Raw genomic sequence first — 20,317 nt, forward strand, 5'->3', positions numbered from 1 at the left:
GTCTGCTTTGAGTTCCAGGTCTTTGATCCATTTGGAGTTGATTCTGGTGCAGGGTGATATATAAGGATCTAGCTTAAGTTTTCTACATGTAGTTAACCAATTTTGCCAGCACCATTTACTAAAGAGGTTGTCTTTCTTCCATTCTATTGTTTTAGCTCCCTTATCGAAGATTAGACTGCACAGTCTATTATATAAGCACATCCACACGTGCCCTGTTTTTGCCTTTTCCACTTACTTTCCACCCAGCTTTTCCCTCTTTGGTGCCTCACAAACTTGAATCTTGGCACACATGACACTGTCAGCTCTGTTCCCAGCCTGGCTTTATCTCCTTGTCATTTCTCATCAGGCCAATCTCTGATTGACCACCCTGTTTCTTCATTTCTTTGCAGTCTATTCTGTGCCCACCTCCAAGTTCATATGTTGGTACCATACCCACAGGGTGATGGTATTGAAAGTGGAGCCCTGGATCATGAGGACAGAGCCATCAGACATGAGGTCCATCCCCTATAAAAGATTCCAGACATCTCTCTAACCCACTCCACCCTGTGGGATTACAGTAAAAAAGACACTTGTTTAGAAAGCAGACCCCTATCACTTATCAACCTCCAGAGCTGTGGGAAATAAATCTGTGTTCTTCAAAATTGCCCAGTTGATGGCATTTTTGTTGTCCTTGATCAAATGGACTAAGATAGAATCTTCCAAGACTTCCTTAAATATGGTTTTGATATGTAATCTAATGATTTCCATATTTAACTTAAAAATATTAACTGCCACACAGCAATGTTTGGAAACTACAGGGACAGTCCAAGCCTCCAGACAAGTTTGGTAAAGCTTTTCTGAGTATTGACAACTCGTTATTCCTACCTCTTGTCTTTCCCTAAATGCCGGTCATCCCTACTCTACTCACTACAAACCACCTCTTATAGAGTTAAATATCCTCCATCTTTGGCAGCTCTACATTAACTTTTATCTTATGGGTGATTAATACTCTGTTTTTATAGGAATTATACTTCTTATTTCACTCACATCTTGGTATATATGTAACAGACCCTGGGCACAGCTACCCACGCCTTTTATCTCAGCTACTTCAGACATAAAGATGTCCAGGAGGATAGTAGCTCACAGCTAGCTAGAGCGAAAAGTTAGAGAGATGCCATCTCAACTAATAAGCCAGCCATGAGGACACAAGTCTGCACCTAACCGTGTAGGTTGTGTCAACTAGGGAGATCCCAGGTTCACAGTTAGCCTAATCCCATTCTGTACCTCCTGCAGAGGACTAGCCTACTTAATGTATCCCCTTTGCTTTCATAAGGAGGATATTCATTGTTTGATCCTTTGTGGGGCATCCAGCTTAATAGCATTTCATATTTATCTAACCCAAATGACTTCTTAGACCATCTCATTTATTTGAAATTGTATTTTATTAGCTGTAAGTAATTGTACAAAGTAGCTACCATTTCACAAGTCAGTTTACAATGCATCTTGATCCATGCCATCCACTTTGCATTCTCCCCCATCCTCCTCAAACCAATCCCTCCCCTCATTTTTCTTTATTTCATAGGATACACATTGGATAGTATAACTGTGTTCTCCTCCTAGTCCTCATTAAGGGCTAGAGGTGTGACTTAAGAGAGCATGCCATTTTTAATGTTTTGTTCTTTTGTTCTATTCATTCTGCATCCCTTTGCCACTTCAATATTTGTAGTCACATGTCTTGCATGTGAGTCACACCACCCTTAATTAGTTTACCTCCAATACTTTCCCAAACTACTCTCAAGGAAATGTTGATCCATCAAAAGTGTAGCATTCACAGAATTCATAATTGCATCACTTATGCATAGAGTATATTTAGTCTAGGGAATAAAGAAAGAGAATAAGCAAGAAAATTACTGTGGGATTGATTGAAACAAGAGATTTAATCACAAGGTAAAGTTAGTCCCATTCCTCTTTTGGAGATAAGATAAGTTGGTCCCAGAAATATGAAATGACTTGCCTGAGATTACCCTTGTAGCTAAAGTAAAAGTTGGGACTTCAAATCTGAACTTCAGGGATGTATTTCAGCTTAGTACCTTTCCACTTGTATCTGTTACTCAGTATTTGGACCAAATATACTGTGCTCTTAGAAGTTTACCCTGTCCCTTGCTATGATCTTCCAGACTTCACAATACAACAATAAAATCCCTTTTCTTTAATAGCTAATATCCACTCTGACTAACCAGCTGCACTTACTAATTGTAAAATATTATATCACCCTTATTATCAGTGAGTACCATCATGTTAGCCATTCATATCTGAATAGGGAAGTGTTAACGCTTTCATTTTGTAACCAGTATTACAGCTGGTTGAAGGTCAGATAGGCTTATGCCTATTTTAAAAGATTGCCCTAAACTAAGGTTACTTCTTCTATAATAAATGCCACTCTGTGTGTGTGTGTGTGTGTGTGTGTGTGTGTGTGTGTGTGTGTGTGTGTGTGTTAGGTGTCTTGTGGATCTTGCTTCAAATTGGAGGGGGGCAGGAGAGTGATAGAAATGTTGACATTTTGACTTCAACTGTTCATATGAATATAAAGTCTTTTCATCTTTAAACCAAGAGGCTGGTGCCTTTAACCAACCCCTACAGAATTGTGGTAGTCTAACATGTTAGCTTTTGAGAAAGGTAATTTTCTGAGCACTTCACACCTTGACAGCTGGTGTACATTTCCCTAATGAAAATTTTCTTCTTGCCTCAGTTCTCCTGTGATCTGCTTTCTAATACTTTCTTGCCACTGTCATTTCCTGGAATCAGAAAACTCCTTCATTTTATTGATGACTCATGAAGAGCTGATTCTTTTCACTTACAACTCAAATTGACACTCTTGTATTAATCTGTTTAGTCCTAAATGTTAGTTTTATTCCTTTATTAGAAGAAAATGGAGAGAATAGATTTGGAGATCAGCTCTGAAACTCTCCTGAATAATTAAATTCTTTGACCTGAACTGAATGTACTTTGAGCCCAAAGAGATGAATTTATCAGTTCAATATGAGTCCAGTCTCATTTTGGGGAGTTGGATTGGTCTATTGAGACTTGGTGGCATTATGAGAGATCAATTATGACCTATAATATTTTCTCAGTAACCTTTTATGGGATGGATACCTAAGAGTAGGTCAAAAAGAAATCACTAGAAAGTATTCTTTCTAGTGTGTGTCTTAGCTATACAATTCCTGTTTGAAAAACAGACCATTCTAATAACATTTTCCCAATGAAATCGATACTCGTTCTCCATTTTTATCTCAGAGTTAAAAGAGAATAATAGGAAGGTTCTGCACAAGGGCTTTAAACTAGCTAATAAAAGTGGTGATCTGTCCAAACACATTAAAATTCTATTTTCCTTTACAAGTGTTTGCTGCAGATGACCCCCGCTGATCTTAAATATATTTCTGTATCTGTAACTGAATAGAGGTTTTCCGTACAGCATGTTCTAATGGCACTCTGGCCTTTAGCCAACAAGGCACTGAATAAGGCTATTTTTAAAATACAGAAACTGGGAACAGCTGCAGCAACCAAATTTGATAAAAACAGAGAGGAACTTTGCTTCTTTTTTTTAATGGTTTGTCCAAGTTTAGTCTTCTCTCATAGAAGTGCTTTTGTTCTGTTGTATGAAGGCTACAAGACCAATACAGCAAAGCCCTTTTAAACAAGTAACTTTTCAATGAATATGACTAAATAGAATGATTTTATTTTGCACCAAGGATATCCATGCTATAGTATTTTTAAAATATTTTTTAAGGGATAGATCTTTTATATGAGGAGGTAGAAGAATTAGATGCACTAGGCAACATTCCTAATAGACAAAAAGATTTGTGTTTCCCACAATGCAGCCCAAAAGCAACTCCTGGAAAAGAAAGATAAAGTTTTAGAAATGTGAATGCTTGCATTTGAATTTATCTTATGTTTCTCTGTGTTGCTCAGAGTGAAGAGACTTTTAGTACTGTGGTTTTGCTTTTAACAATATTAATAGCCATGGATATTGGTTTATTTTCTAGAAGCTGGGTTCATATTTCAGTGCAATTGTTTTTGCAAGGATAGAGCAACATGCCTTGTAAAATGTAAAGGTAAACTTTCTCCCAGAGACTTTTTTGGGCTTCACTGATCCTCTCAACATGTCTATGTACAGAAGCTTATTCTAGATTATTTTTAAAAGTCTATCCCTTTGGAAACTTACAGAATGTGATTGATATACATAAGGTGAGGGGTACTGAAAGTCTGTACAGCAATAGGGTACTAGTTCCTTCTTCTCAGTGATTTCAGATGGGGAACAGATTTTCTGCTAACTTTCTAATTGACATAACCAAGGATTCTGTGGGGGTTTTTAAAACAATTTACAAGTGGAATAAATTCTCACATTCCATTTAAATAAAACTATTTATGTCAACATTGATAGTAATCCAGAACATGAGTACAATTCTTTGACTGTAGGCACAGACCATGAAATTAACTTACCTGACTGCACCAGAAAGAAGGGAAAAAGGGAAAAGACTATCTACAAAAGAGAAGAATTTGGGTATCTTCTAAGCTATATTACCTTGCTAACAAGCAGCCTATCAGATCAGAGGATCCATCTGTCTACAATCTGTTAAAAGCTTTCAAACAAATGAAAAACAATAAATAACAAATTCAGTAGAGTCTTACCTGATCACTATAATTCTTTTTTATGTTTTGTTACTGTAAAAATAGTATACAAAGTGGTTACAGTTACATGAGTAAGATAATGAATACATTTCCTATCGAGCATTGTTACCTCTGACCACAATAATTCTTACCTAGAGGCATTAATGCTGGCCTTTAAATTTTGAAAGATCGATCATATGAAGTGAACTTGGTGTTTGAGCCTATACCAGCTCCCATCTCACTCCTACAATAACAACACTCTGCTTGCACACAAACTTTCACAACTGAAACTACTACAAATCCATTGGGCAAAGCCTTGATTGCACAGGTTTTCAAGGCTGCTTTGGCAAGACCCCAGACTTTAGTCCCATGACCCTTTATTTTGCCAATACCAAGAGTTCCAAATGAAGACTGTGGGAATTTCATTCTACTTCTTCATGAGCACTTTTCTCTGAAGAAAAACTGCTAGGAGAGTAAGATTTACTTCTCACCAACAATGTTTCTTTGTATACTAACCTGAAGTATCATAGAGTCTTTCAATTTCATACTTGGTGTGTAATATTTCTATACCAGTAAAATAGATTGAATATCAACACAGCTCTGCCATACAGGGAAATATCTAGCATAAGACACCATTCCTCATCATTTTTAATTTTTAGTATTCAGTTCATGAATTCAAGAATATGGTGTTTTCATTTTTTCATATCCCATTGGAACTAAACTAAAGGAATGGCAAAAATACAAAAAAAATAGCTCATTTTATTCTACATTTCAACAATTTTTTTCTGTGATTCTGGAAATGGAGTAAAAGGATTATTGGCACTATCCCTTTATAGTTAGATTTTTAAGTTGGACTTGCTGGAACTACTTGATTCTAAGGAGGGGAAGGGTTATGCTCTCCTTGATCACTTCAACCACCACTGGCATCAGTATTAGGGTTCAGATCCCCTCCCTCCCAGGAGCTATTCACAGTTTGCTGACATCAGCTCTCATTCATGAGCACTTTTTTTGTTCAGTGATGGCACTAATAGGAGGAGACATGAGAAGTAGCTGGGTTTATAGAAGAGGGCAGGGGAGGCAATGTGCAGGGAAAACATTCCCACACACACTAACGGCTCATTCACACAGAAAACAAGTGAGGGCCTTCAGTGCCTCCACAAAGCCTGGAGACAGTAAGTTGACTCAAGGACCTAGAAGCAGCAGTGTTCAAATTTGCCATTTGCTTCTGCCCAGAATTTCTTCTCTTAGGTTTATGTCTTTCAAATATGCTCTGCCCGACTCAGCATTGAAGAGGGGGCAGGGGTGTGTGAGAAATCTTTCCGCTAGTTCTCTATGGGCCTTGTGAATGATGCCTTTTGGTTTTATGATCCGTGGTGAGGGTCAGCTTTTCAACCACACTTATAATAAAGTGATTTTCAGGTTCCGATCTGTTCTCATCGCAAAGGAGAGGTTGTTGGCAGTATGCTGTATTGTGATTTCTGGTCTTCATTTTGGATACATTTAGGGAAGTTCAGGATTTTAGAATGAAAACAAAAAAAAAAAGTTATAGCCAGCTCTGGCTGACTATTTTCAAAAAAACCAGATGGCTTTCAAAGATATGATCAAATCCTTTCTTTTAAAATTCTTTTTGAAAATCAGACATGGGATTACGCAACACACACACACACACACACACACACACACACACAAAACTTAACCATTCATTTTTTCAGATTTCAATATGAAATAGGATATTCCATGCAAGTTGATTTTCCAAATAACATTAGTTAGCCCTTTTATATTTATATAACATTTTAGCCATTTGGTGTAGAAGTCTTTCCAAATAGTATTTCTATTCTTTGAGCCTTCTTATGGCATTTCATCAGAGGATGATTTATATATGACCTGGAGTTGTCATTATAAATAGGAATAGTATTGTAAATTTTCTTTTCACATCTGAAACAATTAGTGACAGTATTTTTAGCAGCATTAATTGAAGGTGGATACTTATAAATAGAGATAGGTAGATAATTATAGTTTTTATTGTCAGTATGTACAATAACATGGAATTTGGTGTCAATCATATCTAGTTGAATTTCAATTATATATGAAAGCATTTTCAATTATAAGTTCCTCATTAATTCAATGAGAATAATGTCAGCCTGAGATGACTGAAGTTGTCTTAAACAAGAAAGTACCTTTAAAACCCTTAGTAAGTATGAAAAATATGTATTAATCCTTTTTATTCCTTTTCTTTTGCATGGCATGTTCCTTAAGGAGTTACAAAGCTTGATTTTATGTTTGTATATTCAGTGAGATGGCCATGATGGGTCATGGAGGTAGAGGTAGAAGGATCTTAAGTTCAAGACCAGCCCAGGCAAAACTAAAAAAAAATATTAAAACAAAAAGGTTTGGGGACATCACTCAAAGATTACAGCACTTGCCACCATGCACCAGGCTCTAGTTTAATCTCCAACAGCACACACAACGTTTATTCTGGATCAGAAGACATATGTCAACTTATTCCCTAGCAAGGTACAATTCCCTAGCTAGCCTGTTATTATCATGGCCAAGAAGATTTTAATAAATGAGGATGCAGTTACAAACTTACATGTTTACAGAATGCTCTGTTGAGTGGAAGATAGTCCTCCACATATTCTCCTATGGAGGGACAGCAAATTGCTGGACACTATACAGAAAGGATTTGTCCTGCTCCTCTCCAGCTCTCCCTCCCTGCCTGGGGACACACTCTTCCATGAAATGCTACAACCCACACTCAGTCTGTGTTTGCAACGCATTTTCTTCTGTTCCCTCACATATGGCAGTCTGAAACAATTACATAATAAGACATGTTATCAGGGCAAAACTGTCAAAATGAAGAGACTAAGCTATGAATAAATATTACCCACTTATTAGCTGGGCTGCTCCTAGGTTTTCTCATTTGTCTGTGCCCCTGACTTTCCAATCCTACATTCCTAACCCTGATTCTCTGTGTAACAAAATAATGTGGCACCAAAAAGATTTGCAAAATCAAAGGCAGGGTTAGTAGAGTGGTTCATGGCAGAGCACTTTCCTAACATCAGGCCTTTGTTTGCAATCCCAGCCCTGCAAAATAAGAACAACAACAAATTTAAAAAATCAACTGCAAATTATACTCTAAAGAAGGGCTCCTCACCATCTTAGTTAAATGTTCCTTTAGCCATTCTAATAAAATCAATAGGTACTACTGATACAGATATAGATACAGATATATAGATACTGATATATGTATTTCCACATTAATAAAATTTAAAAATATATTTAAGAACCAGTAAGTATTGGGGCTGGGAAGGTGGTTCAGTGGTAGAGCACTTGCCTTGCATGCATGAGGCCCTGAGTTCAATTCCTCAGTACCACATAAAGCAAAAAGAAAAAAGCCGGAAGTGGTGCTGTGGCTCAAGTGGTAGAGCACTAGCCTTGAGCTGAAGAGATGAGGGACAGAGCCCAGGCCCAGAGTTCAGGCCCCATGACCAGACTCCCCCCCAAAAAAAAGAAAAAAAAGAACCAGTAACTATTAAAATTTCAAAATAACAATAAGCAGGGAGGGGAAGGTGGCTCAGTGGTAGAGTGATTGCCTTATATGCATGAAACCCTGGGTTCAATTCCTCAGTACCACATAAACAGAAAAAGCGGAAGTGGCACTGTGGCTCAAGTGGTAGAGTGTTAGACTTAAGCTGAAGAGCTGAGGGACAATTCCTAGGCCCAGAGTTCAGGCCCCATAACCAACAAAAAGATAAATAAGTAAATAATAATAAACATATATAACATGTTAAATACTACATAAAATAAAAATTTGTAAATTTAAATAAAATAAAATTTTAATCATTATAATGTAGCAATTAATGAAGATATTTTAAGATGGAAAAATAGTGAAAAGTGCTATTTTTTGTTGAATCCAATGCAAAATCAAAAAAGTCAATCCTAGGTATCAATATCAATCCTAGGTATTGCTTCTACTTTGACTGAATTTATATTTGAGGGTAACACTTAGTTTCAATCACATTAGTAATAATGAAGCTCTGTTTCCTCCTATTTAGATTTATTGGCACTATCATAAAAACTCCTATTCTTATATGACCCAACATTGACGACGCAATTTTTCTCCCCTTTGGAAGCATCTCCTGGCAGATTTTTATTTAAACACAAAAATACCTAGCTTGAAATTTTCTCTTCTCTCTATTACCCCCATGGAGGCTTTTGAAAGGATGTTAGGCCTTTTGGTGCCTGTTCTTTTCTCCTTCAATTGACCTAAATGAGGTGTGCCTTAGAATACACACACACACACACACACACACGCATGCACACCATTATATCATGTGGACAGGACTTCTCAATGCATCACAGATGACTCTGGAAGATAGAGGTGTCTCACATCCAGACCTCAGGTCTCACTGAAACTCACTTCCTTATCTCTACTGTGCTTCCTCATGCTTAAGAAATTCAATGTGAATGTAACAATGATCAAAGACTGAATTTAAACCATTCTTTTTTTTAGGGGGCGGGGGTTGGGTTGTGGGCCTGAACTCTGGACCTGGGCGCTGTCCCTCAGCTCTTCAGCTCAAGGCTAGCGTTCTACCACTTGAGCCACAGCGCCACTTCCGGCTTTTTTTTTTCTTTTTGCTTATGTGGTGCTGAGGAATCGAACCCAGGGCCTCATGTTTGCAAGGCAAACGCTCTACCACTGAGCCATCTTCCCAGCCCAGAATTTAAACCATTCTTAATCATTTGGAAATGAAGTCATTTGGAAACTTCACCGTTTTAACGAATGGATGGTGAGAGGTCTTGACTGTGTGATGGCTGAAAAACAACTGCTCTATCACATGGACACAAGCATTGTGAAATGAGAACTTGGACATTGTGATGCCATTGAATACTTACCACAGCAGAATTAAAATAAAGTCTGTGTGTGTGTGTGTGTGTGCGCGCGCGCGCGCGCGCGCGCGCGCATTCTCACGCATGCGTACAACTTAAACTCCAAGAATCATGCTCCCATTCAGCTATTTTTCCATTGGCTAGCACTCTACCATTTGAGCCATACTTCCACTTTCAACTTTTTATTGATTAATTAGAGATAAGAGTCTCCTGGGTTTGTCTGCCTGGGCTGGCCTGAAACCATGAACTGAGGATTTCAAGTTCCTGAGTAGCTTGGATTACAGGCAAGAGCCAATAAAGCCTAGTTTTTTGTTTGCTTGTTTGTTGTTTCTAAAACAAGATAGTGGAGTTTGAGATACATATGATTGAGATCACAAGTCCTCCATTCTGCCACCATAATGCCAAAGCACACATAGACTAAACTTTTATAAATGAATGTTTCTGTGTATCAGTTTAGACTTAATTTGAATTTCAGGTAATTTTTATGTCATAATGCTTATATTTTTTTTACTCTTTAAGTTTATAAAAAGCCTTCCCAGCCTGGTGCTGGTGGCTCACACCTATAATCCTAGCTACTCATGAGGCTGAGATCTGAAGATCTCAGTTCAAAGCCATCCCGGGCAGCAAAGTCCATGAGATTTTTATCTCCAATTAACCATCAGAAAACCGGAAGTGGTACTGTGGCACAAGTAGTAGAGTGCTCTCTTTGAGCTGAAAAGCTCAGAGACAGCACCCAGGCCTAGAGTTCAAGTCCCATGACTGACAAAAATAAAAATAAAAAAGCCTTCTCAGTTCATAAGCTACACAAAATACACAGCAGTGTGTATTTGGTCCATAGAGCTATAGTTTGCTATTCTTAGTGTGTGTGTGTGTGTGTGTACATGCACCAATACCAGGAATTGAACTCAGGCCTCATACTCTTGTTCCATTTGCTCACTTACAACCACTAAGGCTACACTTTGACTCTTGCATTTTATAGGTTAATTGAAGGTAGAGTTTCACAGACTTTTGTGCCCAGGCTCACTATGAACCTCCATCCTCCAAGTCTCAGCCTTCTAGTAGCAAGGATTATAGACTGAAACCACTGATGCCTACTCGTTACGCCTGTTCTTAAGTATATTACCAACAGGCATGTCACAAATTGATAAAGTGTATACATATATTTGGTTAAGATATTGCTAGGAAAGATGCACTTAAGCAAAAATGTAGCTAAAATGTGAAATAAAGAAGTCTTTGATATTTTCAGAGAATACTATATTCAAAAACAAGTGTTCAGAAATATATAGATAAGCCAGGTACAATGGTTCGTGTTTAGCTTACCTGGGAAGTTGATATCTAAGGGTCATGATTTGAAGCCAGCCTGAACAAAAATGTCTGTGAGACCCCTTACATCCCATTAACCACCAAAAATGTGTAAGTGAAGGTATGGCTCAAGTGATAGAATACCAGCCTTGAGTAAAAAACCTAAGGGACAATGCCCCAATAATGAGTTCAGGCTCCTGTATGAACACACACACACACACACACACAAGATAGGTAGAAACATAGATAGTGATACAAATAGAAATTCTTTGTCTGAAATCAATCAAGGTTGCAAAAAAATAGGACAAAGGAGGCATTGGTTGTTTATATGCTACAGGAACAAATTTGCACAGCACAAATTTAGAGCTTTGGTTTTTGTTTTGCTTTTATTTCCTTCTATACACTGGACTGGTATTTATCTTTTTCAGTATTTGTAAACTTTCCATCATTCCAAAACTTTTATTTGTCTCAGCAAGAAAACAAAAGTTTGAAGGTCTAAGTCTTCTAAACTCTTTTTTGATTATTAATAATTGACTTGATTTTTTAGGTTATTTTTAAAGGGAGAAAAACAAAGATCAATTAAAAGAAAGAAAGAAAAAAGAGTCAGAAGGAGGGTGGTAGACAGTAGCAATATGGTGTGGGTGTAGACAAATTCCTGTGAATCATGGAGAAGTTAGGGCTCACAGATTAACTCTGTTCAGAGAAAGTGTTTCATTTCTTACAAAACAGATCCCAGCAACCAGCCTCAGACCATTACAAAAACTACATTGAAATCTCACCTATTTAGAAATCTGGCAGTACAAACCCCACAACAGCATATGTGTACTTCAATTCTGTAGTTGTGCTGGTGTGGATGTTGTTTTATAAATATTACCAGGCACACATCTGGGGATTTAGTACTTGTCACAATGTCGTTTTCTGGTTGACATATACCTAAGAAATGAGTATATTAACACCCAGGCTGCAGAGCCAAGCACATTTTAGTGCCGGCTACAGCTGAAAGAATATGTTTCTATTCCATGTCCATCTGTTCTTGGCAACATAAATTTAAAGTAGAAACACAGAATAAGCTTCATGTAAAATAAGTCTTAATAAGGGCTAGTGTACCAAGGTGTATGCTCTAAGCTACCACTTGGTGACATTTGATCTTGTAACTGAAAGATGTTTAGTTGGATCAACCTCATGTTGCTGCTATAGCTAAAAAAATTTTTTTCAATCATGTTTTCTATCATTCACTTAAGTCTCTGAAGGCCTGTTCAGACATTCCATATGCATTCTGGTTTTGTGTTTATAGTAAATATTTCCAGTGGTTATGATCTATGAGTTTTGAGGTTTTAGAATGTGCTTCTACCATTGAACTATATGGTTCAATCATGAATGGAGTTCAAATCTCAGTATCACTAAAAACATTAAAAAAATCAACAAGATCTTATTTACATTTGAAAGAACACTGGGAGTATATAGATATATAAAAGACAAAGGTATTCTATGTGATCACTCAGATTTCAGCCTTCAAATCATGATGTCAGGATTCTGAATCACGTTTGTGAGCAAGCAGGTCTTCACTGTGTCTTGAGACAAGGTTCTCTGGGATTGTTAGTACTAATGCCAGTTCAACCTCTGCTGACTGAGTAAAAAATCTTTAGGTTGGAAAGGGATCTTGAAACTCGCACAATCCAACTTCTATCTCTATGTAAAAACATCTCTTTAAATTTTAGTATATCTTTTTAAAATCCCACTGGGTAATGGAAGGCTAACAGCATTATGTTTGACGATGGTCAGGTTCAAATTCTGAAGCTATCACTTGTTTGGTATGTGGACATAAAAAAGAAGTCACTAATTTGCTATTAGGGATAATCCTGTCTTTCTCAGTTTGATCTTGGGGTGAGAGGAACTGATAAGTAGGAAATAATTAACCCTGTGACAAGTACTTAATAAACTCTTAACAAATGATGCCCATTTCACTGGCCCCTTTCTAGAATCTTTTATTACTACTACTAATTGTATGGTGTTAATTTTCTAACTCATTCCTAAATGTTACTATGTTAGAAATATATTTCTTTTCTTTCCTTCTTTTTTTTTTGTCAGTCCTGGAGCTTGAACTCTGGGCATTTGTGCTCAAGGCTGGCACTCTACCACTTGAGCCACATCTCCATTTCTGGCTTTATGTGATTAATTGAAGGTAAGAGTCTCATGAACTCTCCTGCCTGGACTGGCTTCTAACCGAGGGCCTCAGATTTCAGCCTCCTGAGTAGTAAGATTACAGGCACCAGCCACCAGCGCCCAGCAAGAAAATTATTAATTAATATCAGGAAAGCATTTCAAGAAACAATTATTGTCTTTTAAACTTCTATACAAAGTTTTCTCTGATTATGGATAAGCCACTTGATTGTTTATCTAACATATAGAATAAGAAGCATCAACTCTGTGATCTCCAAGCTTTCTCATTCTCGGGTAATTTCACAAAATCCTGTTTGACAGTGTCTCCTCAGACGGTTATCTATAGTGATGAGATGTATATTTGCTGCCAAATGTCTGATGTGGGATGTATAAATGTTCCATATATACATGTGGAATAACATTTAAGTGTGTTGATGTTAAAAAGCTATTGATATGTTTTTTGGCATTATTGGCTCAGAATTTGTTCTTCCCACTTGTTTTAGAATAAGCTGACAGCAAATCATTTTCCAGAGTAGCATAGGTTTAGTTAAAATGGAAGCTACAGGGGTATGCCATCTTTACATTACTTTCAGCTTTCAAGACAGAAGTTTTCTAAGCCAGGTATTGGTGGCTCATTTCTGTAAACCTAGCTATTCAAAAAGCTGAGATTTGGAACCAGATTCAAAGTCAGACCATAAAATTATCTGTGAGACTCAGACTTTAATCTCCAACTAATTAATTGACTGACTAATCTCCAATTAATCAGCAAAAAGCCAGGCTGGTGACACAGATGAAGTGGTAGATCACCAGTTGTGAGCAAGCTGAGCGAGCATGAGACACTGAGTTTAAACCCTAAAACTTGGGGGAGGAAAAACAAAGAGACAGAGGCTTTGCTTATGATGAGGTTTTCATTATTTCTGTAATATCAGATGGCAATCACATGAGGGCATAAGCACCTCACTGTAACTGACCCCGCATCTGTTTTCTTTCAGACTTGAGTGACCAGCTTCTGGAAGTGGTTGGTTTGGAAGGAGCCATGGAGATGGGTCAAATCTACACAGGACTGAAAAGTGCTGGCCGGAGGCTGGCTCAGTGTTCTTCTGTAGTCATCAGGTAATTCTTTCTCTGTTTTTGACAAGGAGTGAGGAGCAATACTCTGACTCACCTACAAACTACTTTAAACACTGTAGAACTCTGGTAGGGACACTTATCCTATTTTTGCTTCACATAACCAATAATCAATATATATTCCAAAACCATGGACATGGCAATGCCAAGTATTGGTTAGCCATTTCTCCATCAGGCTGTGTGGAGTATGATTCTCTCTTGTTGACTACCACAGCTATGGTGATACACCAAAACTACCATGCATTTTAATCCCTTCTATCTTTATTCAGTCATTTTGTCTCCTGAAGCGCCAAAGTATATGGGCAAATTCTCTAAAGTAAAAATTTATTGATGCAATGAATTTAATTTCTCACATGAACTAAAGTACAGCATAATGTTTTGGTGAATTGTTTGAATTATTGTTTGGTAAATCTTTTTGAACATTATATTTGAAACTTTCCATATATTTCCCTCCCCCCCCCACCCAATAGTTTATCTTTAAGGAAGAAATTTAAAAGTCCATGCTGAATCTGAGGTAAAACTGCATACTGTAGGGCACACATAATAGATGTTACTTATTGTAAAGTACTGGGTCCTGGAAATCTGAAACATTGGCTTCTTTAATTCAGATTTGTTTTGTGAGTTTGTGTATCAATACTAAGGTTTTACCTCTGGCCAGGGTTCTGTTCCTTAGCCTTTTTTGCTCAAGGCTAGTGTTCTACCACTTAAGCCTTACCTTCACTTCCTACTTTTCTTTTCTTTTTTTTTTTTATTTATTTTTGGGTCCAGTCGTGGGGCCTGGATTCTGGGCCTGGGCGCTGTCCCTCAGCTCTTCAGCTCAAGGTTAGCGCTCTACCACTTGAGCCACAGCGCCACTTCCGGCTTTTTTCTTTTTGCTTATGTGGTGCTGAGGAATCGAACCCAGGGCCTCAGGCATGCAAGGCAAGCACTCTACCACTGAGCCACCTTCCCAGCCCCACTTCCTACTTTTCGGTGGTAGAATTTCATGGAAGCTGGGTGCCGGTGGCTCATGCCTATAATCCCTGCTACCCAGGAAACTGAGATCTGAGTATTGCTGTTCAAAGCCAGCCCAGACAAGAAAGTCCATGAGACTCTTATCTCCAATAAACCACTCAGAAAATCGAAAGTGGCGCTGTGACTCAAGTGGTAGAGCACTAGCCTTGAACAACAACCAAAAAAAAAAAAATTTCATGGACTTTCCTGCCAAGGCTGGCTTCAAACTGGGATGCTCAGATCTCAGCCCCCTCAGTAGCTAGGATTACAGGCTTGAGCCATGGGTGCCCAGCTCTTGTCTCCAAATTTGTAACACAACAAGCATACAAGGGTATCCTTCGGCTGTAGGAATTCTAGTCTATAAAGCCTTGAATATAAAGCCTGACATTTTTTTTTGGTTTTCTGAATTTTTGTTAGCATTTCTTGTGACCAAGTTACCTTTCAGGATATTCATTAACAGTGAGCTTAGCAAAACCACACATTTGTTTTGCCTGATGTCCTCTTTTTGTATGTAAGTCTGGTAGATTACATAGTTTAGTATTAGAGCTAACGTGAACTGTTTTCCCCTAGGACGAGCAAGTCCCTGCCCATGCAGATTGATGGTGAGCCATGGATGCAGACACCATGCACGGTGAGTGCAGTCGTTGGATAGTAGGCCATTTAGCTTTTGCTTTCCAAATGTCAAATACCCTACAACTAAGTGACCGTATTATCTAATCCTTTGCCTTGACTTTTTCCAGACTTTTATTCCTTCCCTTATTTGTGTGTTAAAGCCACTGCATTTACATGTTAGATATTCTATGTTCTTTCTCTCTCTCTTTTTTTTTTATTTTTTGGTCAGTCCTGGGGCTTGGGCACTGTCCCTTACCTCTTCAGCTCAAGGCTAGCACTTGAGCCACAGAAACACTCCAGTTTTCTGGTGGTTTTTTGGAGATAAGAGTTTCACAAACATTTCCATCTAAGTTGGCTTTGAACCACGATCCTCAGATCTTAGCCTCTTGAGTAGCTAGGATTATAGGCAAGAGCCACTGGCACCCATATACCTTCTATGTTCTTGATTGTGATTTAACTTTTGAATATGTGTGTTAGCCAAACTTTGAATGCCATAGGTCAGTTATAGACTCTGTGGCTAAGCACACTAGTAAGTCTCTTGTTTATTCCACAAGGCCTTACATGAAAATTATTTACAAGTCTTTCAGGCATATGCCACCGTAATTTTATTACTTGCTCATCAAGTCTTCTCAGTCAATATAATATTTGGTACCTCCTCCACAGGATAAAAATCCCCTGTTGATTTTCTCCATAATTAGATATTATTCATTTTAAAGATTATCCCCTATATAATTTTTCATTCATACAATGGATATCTTTTCACATTTCAAAAACAAACTATGTATTACTCTTGGTATTGGGGATTGAAGCATGAAAAGGAGTGGTAAGACCTTATATTTTGATACCAGGTGACTAAATGAATAATAAGCAAACATGTGATAAACGTAACTGAAAATTGTGAGCATTACAGCAAATATCAGGGGACAGGATGAAGAGGAACTAGATTGAGAATGAAGGATATTACTTTAGATAAGTGACCTAAGAGGCTTTTTTTAAGGAGACAGTCAAAAGCTCAGTGTGTCACAGAACAGAAAGGATGGTGCAGGTGAATCTTGTCATTATGGGAAGTGAGTAACACATAATGTAGACACGGTGGATGGGGCACAGATCATGTACAAAAATCAAAAGCAGATTGGGAGAGATGGGAGAAAATGATGAAAGGGACAACATTGATTGAGATGCATTTTACTCATAAACTGGGACATTGAATTGAAATCCCTTTATATAAGGATTTAAAAATAGTTTAAAATTAAAAACTTAAAGAATAAATACAAGTTATCTGTTAAATATTTACAATTTAATATAGATATTTATTTTAAAATAAAACAGAAATTTCTGACAATGCATTTGAATTTGATTTTAAGTGCAAAAGGAGGCAACTGAAGAATGTAAGACTCATCCAATTGTACAATCAATAGAAAGTAGTTGAATCGTTCTTTATTCACAGTTTTGCAACAGTTACTGAGTTAATAAAAACATAAGTTTAGCCATGCAACAACATTTTAATAGGTATTTTTAGGAGAGTGTTATGTCTAGAGAAATGTAGATTAAAATGGTTCTGGAAAAGCTTATGTTGAGGCTGAACTCTAGAGCCTATGTTTCCTTTCTAACTTTTTCCTTTCCAATTCTTTCTCCTGAGCACATGGAACATCCTGGTTATTATCCATGTGTTCATCTAATGAGAAAGAGGGCAGCTTGCAGGGATAAGGAGTAGAGAGAATAGAGTGACAAGAGAGGACCTAGACTAAGTCACATTTAACTTGTGTCTGCATCCCAGCACCCACTTTCCCCTATTTCCTCCAGCTGATGGGTGCTCAGTAAAGTTCTGTTAAATAATAAATGACTACACAAAGCTTCATGGATCTCGAATCCAATATAGCCATAGAAGATTTATCATCTGGCTTGTTCCCTGCTCTCTTTCAAATAATAACCTATTTTTACATGCCAAATCTGCTTCTTCCCTCTGTAGCATTGTTTGACTCATTTCACACCCAGTGTTTCCTAAGCTATCCACTTTTTATAACCCCAAATCCAATGAATAATATCTACTTACTGATACCACCCATTTCTGCAATCTTTTGTCATGTCTTTTGCTTTCCCATTGCAACTACCCTAGGCTTGATCCATTATGTTTCTCTCTCACTTCTACAAAAGCTGCCTCAAGCCTGGTACCAATGGCTCCGACCAATAATCCTAACTACTAAGGAGGCTGAGACCTGAGCATTGTGGCTCAAGGCCAGCCTGAGCAGGAAAGTCCATTATCTCCAGTTAACCAGCAAAAAAGCAGAGCTGGTGCTGTGGCCCCAGTGGTAGAGTGCCAACTTTGAACAGAAAAGCTACAGGATAACACCAAGACTCTGAGTTCAAGCCCCAATAAAAGCATACACGCACACACACACACACACACAACTACTTTCCTAACTCCAATTCTACTCTGGCTAAATCTATCTTGCATATTTCCACTATAAAAACTATTTCACCCAGAAACTTTCCACGTAAAATCTTCTCATTACTTTAAGATGAGTCAAGTTTTCCACCTTATTTTCCCAACTTCTGCTCTTACTTTTCTTTCATCTACTTGTGTTTTTCATCCAAACAATGTTCACCTCTTCTTGTGTGGAGTAGCCTAAATCACCCCTTGAGTGTCAGCCCCTACTGCTTGTTGACCATAAAATCTCTGAGCATTGCCCCTCTATTGTTCCACCATTTTCCATATGCAAGCAACTTGCTGGCTTAGTCCCAGTTTCCTGCAGCTTTCTCAAAGCTCTGAATATATTGCATGTTTTATATATTTTGTTGCTTGTATCTCTAAGTTTACAAAGGTCATGAACTATGATTCTGGTTATATATAGAATTCTGCCTCAGAAGATACATAGAACTGTGCCTCACACATATTTTGATTTTTGCCAATACTAAGTTCATTTTGAATTTATGAATTTGTTAAATACTTCTTGGGGTAGTATAACATTTTGAAAAACGCTTTCTACTAAATCTTCCTTCACTGAACATAATGTAGTTTGGCTAGCAATTCATTCACATATTTTTATATATAAATACATGGAAACGTTATTTCGAGTTATCTTTATTCATTATATTCTCAAAGCAGAGAATTTGAATGTATCAGGGAAGATATACTTCCACAACCTCCAAAGATCTAATCATTCTGTACAACTAAACTTCTGAGGGCTACTTCCTTTTGCATTGTCAATTACATATTTATTTGACATTCTATAGGTTGTGTTCTGTAACTTCTTTGAAATATTACTACCTATGTATTAGTTATTACCTGTGAAATATTGATGAAAAGTAATGCCAATTATGCTAAAGTACAAATCACTGGTACTTTTGTCTACTTTTAAGTGGGGGAGGAATAGCTGGGTATTGGTGGCTCACACCAGTACTCCTATCTAATCAAAAGTTGAGATATGAGGAGAATGGTTTGAAGCCAGACCCAGTAGGAAAGTCCATGAGAGTCTTATCTCTAATTAACCACCAAAAAGCCAGAAGTGGAGGTGTGGCTCAAGTGGTAAAACATCAGCTTTGAGCAAAACAGACAAACAAGAACGTAAGGCCCTGAGTTCAAGTCTCAGTACTGGTGTGGGGGGGCGGTGGGGGGGAGAAGTAGAAAGAACTCTGGAAAATTCCTTCCACGAACATAGGAAAGAAGTCATGAACTTTTCGTAAGCTAAATAGTGAGACGACTACAGGCAAAATATGCAGACTCATCATCATGGTGATAATTAAGGCAAGGTAACTTCCTTCAGTAAAGCATTAAATCAGGCATATTATTTCCCTTGTTAAACTCCTTTCTTGCCATAATACCTTTAGACCCTGAGCTTGCTTACTCAGTGTTCAATACCTTCAACAGACCCTAAAGCCCTACCAATCCCTTCCAAGCCTAGTAGTCTTGCTACCCAAGTATTGGTAATTGATCCCTGGTGTTCTTGGGGCAAACCCTCTGTCATCTACGGGGCCAGGCCTCCTGCTTGCCCCCATTTCCACTGTACCACTTGAATGACATTTTCCTTGCTGATACTCACATCCACTTTATTAGGACACAGAGTAAAGGAGGTAAACCACTGCTTACATCCTCCACCAGTAAGAATGCATCTGTTTATTTTTCCCTAGCCTTTACTGATACTGAATTTTATCTACTTTTTGTATATTGTGAGCATATATCAATCATTAAAGAGGCTCTCATGATGACATTTCCATACATTCATAAAAGGTACTTTGTCATATTTTCTCCTTCTATTCATTATTCTTGTTTTCAGAAATTCTACCACAACTTTAATATGCAAATTCTTCTCATACAAGGAAAAGTGGGACCTATTAAATTTTGTAGATTTTGTGTTTCAATTATTTTTAAAACTATAATTTTTGTTGAATATCATATGTATGTCTGTAAGTTCAACTACTCTGAAGTCAAGGGTAGAAAGATCATGGTTGAAGGCTGGTCTGGCAAAATTTTTAAACCCTATTTGAAAAATCAAACTAAATGCAAAAGGACTGAGGATATAGTTCAAGTGGCAGAGTACTTGCCCATATATATGTTTATATATATATATAATTTCAGGGGCTGGAA

The 20,317-nt window shown here is 37.7% G+C and overlaps 1 protein-coding gene across 4 annotated transcripts in view; it reads left to right on the forward strand.

Moving 5' to 3' along the window:
• Dgkb (diacylglycerol kinase, beta 90kDa) overlaps positions 1–20,317 on the forward strand; it is a 543,021-nt gene that overhangs the window by 505,459 nt on the left and 17,245 nt on the right. For all 4 annotated transcript variants that reach the window (XM_013024005.1, XM_013024002.1, XM_013024003.1 and 1 more), the window contains 2 exons: positions 13,992–14,112; positions 15,691–15,751. In XM_013024005.1, coding sequence (XP_012879459.1) covers positions 13,992–14,112; positions 15,691–15,751 — 182 coding nt within the window. The remainder of the gene's footprint in view (positions 1–13,991; positions 14,113–15,690; positions 15,752–20,317) is intronic.

Source organism: Dipodomys ordii, unplaced genomic scaffold, assembly GCF_000151885.1.
Source record: "Dipodomys ordii isolate 6190 unplaced genomic scaffold, Dord_2.0 Scaffold72, whole genome shotgun sequence".
NCBI lineage: Eukaryota > Metazoa > Chordata > Mammalia > Rodentia > Heteromyidae > Dipodomys > Dipodomys ordii.